This window comes from Scylla paramamosain, chromosome 3 (assembly GCF_035594125.1).
Source record: "Scylla paramamosain isolate STU-SP2022 chromosome 3, ASM3559412v1, whole genome shotgun sequence".
NCBI classification, from domain to species: Eukaryota; Metazoa; Arthropoda; class Malacostraca; order Decapoda; family Portunidae; genus Scylla; species Scylla paramamosain.
This window is the reverse complement of record NC_087153.1, coordinates 17,259,368-17,271,067: the sequence shown is the minus strand read 5'-3', so window position 1 is coordinate 17,271,067 and position 11,700 is coordinate 17,259,368. Positions and strand designations below refer to the sequence as shown.

At 43.8% G+C, this 11,700-nt stretch overlaps 1 protein-coding gene across 4 annotated transcripts; it reads left to right on the top strand.

The window, feature by feature from the left end:
• Nucleotides 1–90: 90 nt before the first annotated feature.
• LOC135091852 (uncharacterized) lies at nt 91–7,874 on the top strand. Of its 4 annotated transcripts, none has more exons than XM_063989868.1 (3): nt 91–1,107; nt 2,515–2,643; nt 6,746–7,874. In XM_063989868.1, exons 1-3 carry the CDS (start codon nt 1,040–1,042, stop codon nt 6,852–6,854), a joined length of 306 nt encoding a protein of 101 aa, XP_063845938.1. In that variant the 5' UTR covers nt 91–1,039; the 3' UTR covers nt 6,855–7,874. The 4 variants fall into 4 exon arrangements, 1 of the variants encoding a protein (XP_063845938.1); XR_010262660.1 differs by lacking the exons at nt 91–1,107; nt 6,746–7,874 and adding exons at nt 1,958–2,299; nt 4,369–5,491; XR_010262659.1 differs by lacking the exons at nt 91–1,107; nt 6,746–7,874 and adding exons at nt 1,967–2,299; nt 4,369–5,491 and having other exon boundaries at nt 2,447–2,643.
• The last annotated feature ends 3,826 nt before the right edge of the window (nt 7,875–11,700 follow it).

Here is an 11,700-nt window from a genome sequence, read left to right as displayed (position 1 = left end):
ATGAAGCTCAAGTACTGGGATTTATCCTAATCCTCTTTATCCTAATCGCAATAGTTGGCCTGCTATTAGTAAGGAATATGGTGATGGCATCAGTGGGCAAGTTAGCAACCACCAAAACCAAACCAGTAGCATGGTTACTTCTTGCGCACTACATGGGCAGCGGTTTTGGGTGTGGAGGAGTCGCATCCCTGACCCAGTTATCTTTTTGGATTTAGCTGGAGTCCTGCAGTTTTCCTACTTCATAGAACGACAAACCTATTATTGGAAACCCACAATCCTTCTCTGTCGCATATTATACTATTTCATCATTCATCATACCTGTTGAATGTGATAAGTTAAATACGATTCTTTTGTGTCGGTATATACATTATTTAATATAATTTTCGAGAAAGAAATTACATAAGGTTGATTATAATCTTTGGGAAACTGCAATCGACCTCGGTTAGCGCTGATAAACTTGCAGGTCCATTGGTGCAGGCGTGTGGAGACGACGAGCCGCGCCGCCCCGGTCAGGGCCGGGCTCAGGGTGATTGGCACAGACAAATGACGCCTTGGTTCAGTTGGAGTCTCAGTTGCCTACATATATAGATTTCTAGGGCATTTAAACAAGTTCTGAAAATTTGCTTTCCATTCATACTTAACTTATGCTAAACTGTAAAAGCCAAAGTAATGGTACGTCAGCATGTGTGGCATCTTTTCAATGTTCTAATTCCTGAAGAAAAATATAGAAAGGAAGCAATTCACGAGACTTTGACATCTATTGCACAAAAAGATATTATGATATATATGTATGAAGATCATGACAGTCTTCTAGTGATATATTCTTCAATAGCATTTTCAAAAAATATAGAAAGAAAGGTATATGTGCGTCCAAAGTTAGTATCGCGGTGAGGGATTCAAACATCAGCACGGCGGGAACCTTTCAAATTTGTGCGCGTGCGCAGTGACTGTTGATCCTCGGCGGGGCATAGGTGTACAGCTGGCAGGTTAATTAATCGGTGAATTCTTAGTGATTAAAAGATGTGTGTGTGGAAAGTGAATGAGAAATGAGTACATGAATATCTTACGAAGCCAGACAGTGGACTGTCAACATGCTTCAGTGCCCAGGTGAGTAACGTCGAGGGGCGAGAGGTGGGGAGTATTTGTTTATCTCGGGGACGGAGGCTGTGGAGGGGGTCCTGTCGTGGGGCAGCGCCGGACAGAGGTGGCGGGGCAGTGGGGCAAGGAGGGGACACCTTCGGGGAACATTTGCTAAGGTGACACACGCTTCCCACCACCGTTGCCAGGATCGCTGAAGTCACCAGGGTCGGGGGAGGGATGTGCCACTAAATGACACACCACACTTGACAGCTTGTCTTCATTACGTTTTTAGCTTGCCTCACCCAGCCAGGTGGGGCCTCTTCTCCCTTCCCGTGTGTTTTATTCTATTTACTTGTTTATTTTGCTTAGACGTAGATATAATAAGAATTCAACGTAAAACAAGCGGTTTATACATTGCGTATAAATAAGTGTGACTGACAATGCTTAAGTGATGTGGGCTGTTAGTAATTTGAGGAACAGAAGCTGTGTGCTGTATTTACGTATCATGTATTGGACAGCCGATGCTTTGACAGACTTCTGACAGATAATCACGCTCAGAGCAGTGGTATAGGTTGCAATATTTTATGTGCTGTATACAAACCTATAGCTAGCGACGCAGAGATGTGTTTGACCTTTAAATTGCGCAGGGAAGGTGGGTAGGACAAAACACCACAGCCGCCCGCAGCAGTGTATGTACATACTTTAAATACATCATGAGCATTCTCAATACTCCGACTGCAACTGAACTGCTTCGTGCTACATTTGTAGCTAATCGAGCTTTTTTTTATTTATTTATTTATTTTTTTTTACCTTTTGCTGTGATGATGTTTTGAGAGAGAGAGAGAGAGAGAGAGAGAGAGAGAGAGAGAGAGAGAGAGAGAGAGAGAGAGAGAGAGAGAGAGAGAGAGAGAGAGTTACATTAACAAATGAAATCAAAGTTCTTATCACTTCTCCGCCTGTTATCACTGTACAGCCAGTGTCCACTCAAAAGCATAACACTTGAAGTCCTTGGTACCTAACACTCTTATCTATGAGGACAAAACGACAGTGAGGACTCGGCTGCAATCAAACTCTCTCTCTCTCTCTCTCTCTCTCTCTCTCTCTCTCTCTCTCTCTCTCTCTCTCTCTCTCACACACACACACACACACACACACACACACATACACACACACCAAGTCTTGTGATGCATCGGCATGTGCGGGCCGCCACACTGAAAGAGTAAACACCCAACACTGTTTGATGTTGAAATGATGATGATGATTATATTAACGATAGCCGTTGCCGCTCGCCTCGGTGACGATCATCGTTATCAGAAGTATCATCATCATTCCAGCATCAAACACTGTTGGTTGTTTATTCTTATAGAGTGGCGGCCCGCATATACCATTGCATCACGGCCATGGTGCTAACGTGTGCCTTGTCCTGCTTGCTAGGGAACGCACCTTGTACGGGTTAACGGCGCCCCTTCCCACACAGTCCTTTTCGTCCCACGGCTGGCTGGCTGGCGGGCGGAGTGGGATCGTGAGAAGTAACACGTTGGCTCTCGTGAAAGTGAGCTTGTCGTAAGTCTTTCTGTAGTCAAGTTGATGTTTAATAATCAGTACAAGAAAGGAGAGTAACACTGAATTATTGGTAACAGGAAAATTTGTCTCTGACGATCTGATCCTGGGAAGTGAATACGCAGTGACGTTGTGTGTTGTGTAGAGGGGATGCTTAGTGAACAGTGAAATAAAGGCTACTACCAATTCTCGTTTGGTTAATTGGTAACATTAGAACGTTAAGTTAAAGGTAAGTCTTCTTGAGATGTGTAGAATTAATCCTTTCATTGCTTTGGTCCTTTGTTAACCTGAACACTAAAAAAATGTATTTATTAGAGAGAGAGAGAGAGAGAGAGAGAGAGAGAGAGAGAGAGAGAGAGAGAGAGAGAGAGAGAGAGAGAGAGAGAGAGAGAGAGAGAGAGCTCCTTGGATATACAAACAGGAATTTGCAATATAATAAAATTCAAGGAAAAAAAGTGATTGTGTGAGAAAAAAAAAAGATATACTCGTATATATATATATATATATATATATATATATATATATATATATATATATATATATATATATATATATATATATATATATATATATATAATATATAATGTAGGAGTGAAAGTCTATAGCGAAGAACTTAGTGGGGAGTATTAGAGGGATACTTTTACAGGCAGACTTAGGTAATCCTCCCATAAAACATCCCACATACGTCAGTTGGAAGTCACTGGTTCTCATCCACAAAACATAAGGTACTGTTTAAAATAACAAGCTCGCGCCCTTAATGACTGCAGGTATTTGGTGCACTTGTATTGTGCCATGTATATCGTTAAGCTGCTGAACTGACCTAACCCAGCATTTCCTTACTTGACCTACCAACCTAACTTAAACCTAACCTAACCTAACCTAACTTAAACCTAACCTAACCCATCCCATCACTTCCTTACTTGACCTACTAACCTAACCTAACCTAATCCAACCTAACGTAACCTAACTTAACCTAACATTTCCTTACTTGACCTACCAACCCAACCTAACCTAACCCATTATTTTATTGCACTCAACTATCTTGATATCGCGCGTGAACTGTTCAGCACTCATTTCACAGCAAGGAAGAAACATAGATTAAGAGTTTATACCTTCCTTGTGTCACAGTCGTTCCCTTTACAGCATCGGCAGCACCTGTGGAGTGTTTTGAGGTGAGGACAGTTCTATCATTCCCACTCTCGGTATTAAACTGTCCATCGATTTACCTGTCTGTGTGTGCGAAGGCTCTTACTGCCTTTCAAATTACAGTCTTCATTGCTGTGTTCTAGTTAACGTGCTTCATTTCATTACTGTTTTATTTTTTGTCGCTTTGTTTTATTCAGTTAACGAAAGTGAATGTAGGATTAGGGAGGAAAAGAGGCACGGTTACGGTGTAGGTGAAGGGAGGCCTAGGAGAAAAAATAGAGGTAGGCCTGTGGTAAATCAGGTCCAAGTGTACAAAAAAAGAAAAGTAGCTCACTAAATGCTACTCCAGAGAGAGAGAGAGAGAGAGAGAGAGAGAGAGAGAGAGAGAGAGAGAGAGAGAGAGAGAGAGAGAATCTTTTCAGACAACAAAAGCCAGTGGATGAGGTAACAAGCTCCCTCTTGAAAGAGTCTCAGGAAGGTGAGCAAACACAGGAAGGCAGAGTGTTGCACGCTTGCTGCCTTGAGCTCCTGTGACTGTGTTTTGTTGTGTTGAGGGATTTATTGTTGTGCTTCCTTCGCCAGCACCACCCGCCACACACTGGTCTGTATCTACCAATGCGACAACGAACCAGTCGTTGTGTGCACGGCCTCCCTCCCCATGCCTGCAGACTGGAACACTGCTGCACAACGCGCTGGATCGCCTTGCAGGAGTTCACAAAGGCCAGGTGGTGCATCTATACGCCCTTCACCTCCTATCCATTTATGTGCGTAGGATCCGCCTCCGCTGCCGCCGTTCCCCTCACAGTGACGCCACAGGGGACACGGGGTCAGGCCGGAACAATGGCGGCATGTTCAAGAACTGGGAAAAAAGCGTCTTTGCATTATTGTGCAAGATGTCAAGTTGCCAAAGGCGATTACGGCTCCCGAGCGTCAGCGGCAAGCTGCCTCCCGCCCGCCGAGGGAAGGAAGCTGCCACCGACGCCACCACGCACTCCGCACACGCTCTGAGGCAGCCAGGACGAGGGCTGCGCTGCGGGACACTCCGTACCGGTGCCGGCAACACGAGGGAAGGGCCAGGGAGGCGCTCAAGAGGTAGTGTCACCCGTCGCCAGCCGGCCCGCCACATACATATTTGTTGATTTCGTGAAGGCAGGATGCAATGTGGCCCCGTGCAGTGACTGTGTGAGTGACAGTTGTGTGGTGATGCATCGCCCGAGGGCCATGCATAGTGTGTGTGTGTGTGTGTGTGTGTGTGTGTGTGTGTGTGTGTGTGTGTGTGTGTGTGTGTGTGTGTGTCATGGTGTGCTGGGTAGAGGAGATAGTGGTGATGGTGACGGGAGCAGTATTATTGGTGTTCCCAGTGCCTGAATGTGACGGTGATAGTTATTTTAGTCAACGGCCGCGTGCGTTTAGTGTGGTGCATGGTAAATTTACTGGAGAGAGAGAGAGAGAGAGAGAGAGAGAGAGAGAGAGAGAGAGAGAGAGAGAGAGAGAGAGAGAGAGAGAGAGAGAGAGAGAGAGAGAGAGAGAGAGAGAGAGAGAGAGAATTATACAACTTTAGAGGTTAGGGACACACACACACACACACACACACACACACACACACACACACACACACACACACACACACACACACACACACACACACACACACACACACACACACACACACACACACACACACACACACACACACACACACACACACACACACACACACACACACACACACACATTAACCCTTGACACGCCCTTCACCAATACTCCCCTCGCCACAGTGACTGAATATTCCCTTCAGTGTTTCTTATCCACAGTGCATCCTTCCCTGTAAGCTTCTCCCGTAAAGCTCACGTCGCCACATCATGCACAGGCTGCTCGTACTTACCCTCCCTCACCTCCAGGATGGCGTGGGATCAGTAATGGTGCAGTTTCCCGTAAAATTTTGGATAATCCTTTTGACTACATGTTTTAAGGACTGGAATTCTCAGTGAGCCTTTCTTTTTTACGTAGGCCAAAGCTTCTCCTTAAAAAATATATATAAATAGATAAATAAATATGAATGAATAAATAAAATACGGCGCTATATGACCCAAGTGTTGCAGTGCAGTGAGATGCTTCAGAATCACTCTATTAAATCACTGTATTAAAGAGGAAATGAGTGAAGGAAATAACAAGTTTCAACAGGAAGCTTTTATAATTGTACTGTCTACTTATATGTAATGATCTGTACGAGTGTCATAAAGGGAACAAGAAGAACAGTATTATTATTCACTGTGTACTATTTCCTGACTGAATGCTCTCCTCCTCCTCCTCCTCCTCCTCCTCCTCCTCCTCCTCCTCCTCCTCCTCCTCCTCCTCCTCCTCCTAATGCTCCATGTAATAATTATGTTTTATAGAAATTTATTGCTCGACTATTTTTGTTTGTGTGATTTTAGTGTTGTTACAAATGTGTGGTTTATAAAAATTGTCTAGCGTATGTCTATTTTCATTTCTATGTATGTGTGTATGTATGTATGTATGTATGTATGTGTGTACGTATATCTGTCTTTCTGTATATCTGCATCTGTCTGTATGTCTGCCTATGTCTGTCTGTCTACTTATCTATATCTATATATCTTTATTTATTATATGTCTTTGTCTATCAGTCAGTCAGTCTGTCTCTGTGTCTGTATGTCTGTCTGTCTATCTATCTATCTATCTATCTATCTATATCTATCTGTGTCTGTCTATCTGTCCGTCTATCTATCTATCTATCTATCTATCTATCTATCTATCTCTATCTATCCATCTGTCTTATCTATCTGTTCATCTGCCTGCCTGCCTGCCTGTCTGTCTGTGCGTGTGTGTGTGTGTGTGTGTGTGTGCCTATCCACCTATGCAGTAAGCGGACAGACTGGGAGTGTGGATCCTATCATTGGTTTCGGCATATAATTGCTAACTCTGCTTTGTATTCCTGCAGGCACTGGAAGAAACAGTCCCTAGCAAGGTGTGCTGAGGCTGGACGTACTGGACCCCTCCTGCACTTGTACCCAGCCCCCACGCCTCTCCCCAGTCAAATAAGCCTCTAACTAGCATTGCCTGTTGTTGTGGTGTCTTGAGTCAGTCATTCAGTCAGTCAGTCAGTCAGTCCGTCAGCTCGGCACAATACTGAACGAAATGTGATACGTGTGTTAATGTGACGAAGTTGTGTGTACGTGTGTAGTGTGTTGGGACGTGATGCAGGACACGTGCTTCCGGCGCCCGAAGAAACACAATGGCCTGTGTCCTTAAACGTTGTGTTCTCTCGACAAGACTGTTTGCAAAGGCCACAGAGGTGATTAGTCATGTTGGCGTGAGTGCTTTTCCTATTAACGATCACTAGAATTATGAAAACGCCACTGAAAACCAAAACATCAATTAAAACCTGTTAAATGTAAGAGCTAAGACGAGGAAATGTTGAAGATTAAGACCCAATGAACTAAGCGTTACAGCAACGAGTGAGTGCGTTCGTCTGTGCGAGCGCGTGAGGGACGGGGCAAGGACTGTGGGCGAGTGGGCGTGTGGGCGGGTACACAGGGGACATGGGCTGAACACCTGAAGCCTCCACACCCACCACCAGCCCCCCGGACCACCAGGACTCCACCCCACCATGGACCACAGCACGGAGGTGAGTTCAGGGCCTTTATTTATAACACGTTCATCACACTGGTTCATTCATTGCTTCACTTCATTGTTCATTACATGGCACCTTCATTTTACCGGACCATTCATTAGTTCACTTCATTTATTACACACTTTCTATATACAGTCATTCATTACTTCATTATTTACTGCACTTCCTCCTCGTTCTGCAGGGCTGTTCATTGCTCCACTTCGTTATTTTCATCCTATGCCTTTATTTGCTTCTGTGTTTCCCCCTGCCTATGACTTGAACTCCTTCTCTAATATTGTTCATCATTTTGGCTCTATTCGTTTGGGGGCCTATTACCTTCAGTAGGCCTATTTTTATGACCATTTTGTAGCCCTTGACCAGAATCCTTTTTTTTCGTTTCGTTTTTTTCGTTATTATTATTATATGTAGGAGGGGCACCGGCCAAGAGGAACAAAAATTACACACACACACACACACACACACACAAAAAAGGCCTACTGAGGTGCCGGTCCCTAACAGTCAAACGTCATAAAAAAAAAAAAAAAAAAAACTAACAAAATACCCATATATATATATATATATATATATATATATATATATATATATATATATATATATATATATATATATATATATATATATATATATATATATATATATATATATATATATATATTAACCTATTACCACCTGTAGGTAAGCCCCGTAGCTAGTTCTTTTTGGAGTGGGTTAGGCCAGGAGAGGTTAAGTTATCCAGCCTAACCTAACCTTACAAAGCTCACGAGTAGCTGGGATGTTTGGTGTTCCCGTGATTAACTTTGTATATGTATGAAGTGTTATTGCTCCCCGGAGGCTCGAGGGAAGGCAGGGAAGGCTGGAATGAAGGCAGGAATGATGGAGGAGGTAAGGATTAGACACATTTATGGACAAGCGTGATAAATAGACGGACATACGTAGCAAGAGTTATAACGTGTACCTATCCTATCTCTTCTTCACTCCTTTCACTGGTAAACTCTGGGATGTTGTTACCTGTTTCTGTTTCTCCTCCCTCTTTCCTCATGGGCTGCTCTTAGAAGATCATCGACACTTCTCTGCACGCTTCTGAAGCCGAAAAAAACAAAAACAAAACACGCTTCTAAACCCAAAATAAAAAAAATGCGCTTCTAAACCCGAAAAACACTAAAAACGCTTCTAAACCCGAAAAAAAAAAAAAAAAAACGCTTCTAAATTCTCTAAAAACATAAAAAAACATGCTTCCAAACACCAAAAAAACAAAAAACGCGCTTCTGAACCCCATAAAACAAAACAAAAAACACGCTTCTAAACCTAAAAAAAACACAAACACACTTCTAAACCTAAAAAAACAAAAACACGCTTCTAAACCCCCCAAAAAACACACACAAAAAAAAACACACGCTTTAAACCCGAAAAAAAGCCACAAGACACACACATTTTAAACCCGAATAAAGACGCTTCTAAACCCGAAAAAAACAGCCAATAAAACACGCATCTAAACCACACACACACACACACACACACACACACACACACACACACACACACACACATATATACGAGTATATATATATATATATATATATATATATATATATATATATATATATATATATATATTTATATATATATATATATATATATATATATATATATATATATATATATATATATAAACACCCTCTTTCCGTGAGTTTTGGGAGAGAAAGTTTGAGCCAGCATTTTTCCTTTTTACTTCTTTTCCTTCCTTTTTTTCCCTCTCCCTTGATTTTTCTTGCCCAGTCTCGACGTGTAAAATAAATGAAAAATAAAGAAAAGTGCACGAGATACAGATTATACAGGAATTACCAGGCACGTGTGGGCGGTACTAGTTCCTCGCAGCAGGGAAGGGGACAGAGGAGAAGAGGTGAAGTGCTGAATGCTTTAATGAGAGTTGAGAGTTGAGAATAAGAGGGTGAGGGAGAACAGGAGTGGAATGCATTACGGAAGTGATAAGAAGATAGAAAAGTAAATGAGATGGCGTGGTCACACAGTAAGTAGAGAAGGACTAATTAGAGAAAACTAGCCGAGGGAAGAAGATCAAGAGGGAGACGGAGAGTGAGATGGAGGGATGGAATTGTGGTAGTACTGCAAAGGATGGAAGTCACGGAGGAAGATGCAGGGGACAGAGACACCTGGAGGAGACTTGTGCGTGGCGCCAACCTCCTGACTTTTAGAAAACGACGAAAGAAGGAGAGCCAGAAGGGAAAGCTTAAGTGAGGCTGAGGAGGTGCTGGGAGAGGAGCGAAGAGAGGGGCGGACAGCAACATATGGAGTCGTTAAGAAGCCATACACCATAACGAGCTTCCAAATCACCAGCCCCCCCTCCCCCCACCTTACCTGCCCGTGCCTCATCTCCACCCCCACCACCGTTCTCGTCCCCCCTTACATGCCACACACCCCACCCACAATGCGTCAACAGTCACTACATACCATGACCACACACCGCTCATCTCCCGGTCTGTTATTGGCTGTTTGGCTTAGTTGTCCATGCTTAACACACACACACACACACACACACACACACACACACACACACACACACACCTGTCAGCCGTCACACAGCTGTTGTCACCATCCCTCATAACAACCACACACTGACCACACGAGTATTGTCACGCCTCTCTCTCTCTCTCTCTCTCTCTCTCTCTCTCTCTCTCTCCTCTCTCTCTCTCCTCTCTCTCTCTCCTCTCTCTCTTTTTGGGGACTTTTCTGATAACGCATGGATGGTTGGAGGTCTAGAGGGCGCCAACTTCTGTGACGTTTCCCTTCTGCGCAGTCTGTATTCCGTAACTCCCTATCTATACACACACACACACACACCACACACACACACACACACACACACACACACACACACACACACACACACACACACACACACACACACACACACACATATATACACACACACACACACACACACACACACACACACACACACACACACACACACACACACATATACACACACACACACACACACACACACACACACACACACACACACACACACACACACACACACACACACACACACACACACACACACACACTGGGTATTAGGTACAGCTGAATTGCGTGTAAATTGAAATAACATTGACCGAAGAATGGTGGTAATAAGATATGTATATAACCTCTTGTTGTGTGAAGAGAGAGAGAGAGAGAGAGAGAGAGAGAGAGAGAGAGAGAGAGAGAGAGAGAGAGAGAGAGAGAGAGAGAGAGAGAGAGAGAGACCTATCCTTCATCAAACCTTTTATTTCACGTTCAACATTCAGGTAAAGCCACCTAAACTCTATTATTGTCCTATACTGCTTCACTATCTCGCTCTCACTAATTAATTCTGCCATCTGAGGACGCGCGAGCAAGGTAACACGGCGGCAGCACTGACACGGACTGACTCACTGACTGACTAATTGACTGACTGGTGCTCCCACTCCCCGATTGGTCACTGTAGGTAAACTTCTTTCATTTCTCCTTTTTTTTTTGAAACGTGCAAAATTTCCTTTATATATATATTTTTTTTACTATTGGGTGCAGGTTACTTGGGTATTTTTATGGGTAACTGATTGGTGTGTGTGTGTGAGAGAGAGAGAGAGAGAGAGAGAGAGAGAGAGAGAGAGAGAGAGAGAGAGAGAGAGAGAGAGAGAGAGAGAGAGAGAGAGGGGGGTAAGAGATTCGCTGTAACGGTGCAGTACGCGTATATGTAATTAACTGTACAGACAATGCTTTAATTATTCATACTCTCTCTCTCTCTCTCTCTCTCTCTCTCTCTCTCTCTCTCTCTCTCTCTCTCTCTCTCTCTCTCTCTCATCGTCACACTCCCATTACTACTCCAGTCCTGGGGAAATGAATGCCACTGCCCATTAAGTCCACATTATGTTTTACTACACACATTATACCAGCCATTACAGTCCACCCGCATGGCGCCTGCACACACACACACACACACACACACACACAGAGAGAGAGAGAGAGAGAGAGAGAGAGAGAGAGAGAGAGAGAGAGAGAGAGAGAGAGAGAGAGAGAGAGAGAGAGAGAGAGAGAGAGAGAGAGAGAGAGAGAGACACACACACACACACACACACACACACACACACTGAGCATTGTAATACCAAACCTTAATATTAACTAAACGCATTAAAGTTTCAAATTTTATTACACTAATTTGGGTCGTGGCCTCGGCTTTAGGGGCGGGGCGGGGCGGGACGGGACGGGGAGGGGCGGGG

Coding starts and splice junctions, on each gene's coding strand:
- LOC135091852 (XM_063989868.1), top strand. CDS start 1,040: ATGAGAAATGAGTACATGAATATCTTACGAAGCCAGACAGTGGACTGT. Junction 1,108..2,514: donor CAACATGCTTCAGTGCCCAG/GTGAGTAACGTC, acceptor CCTGCTTGCTAG/GGAACGCACCTTGTACGGGT. Junction 2,644..6,745: donor CTCGTGAAAGTGAGCTTGTC/GTAAGTCTTTCT, acceptor GTATTCCTGCAG/GCACTGGAAGAAACAGTCCC.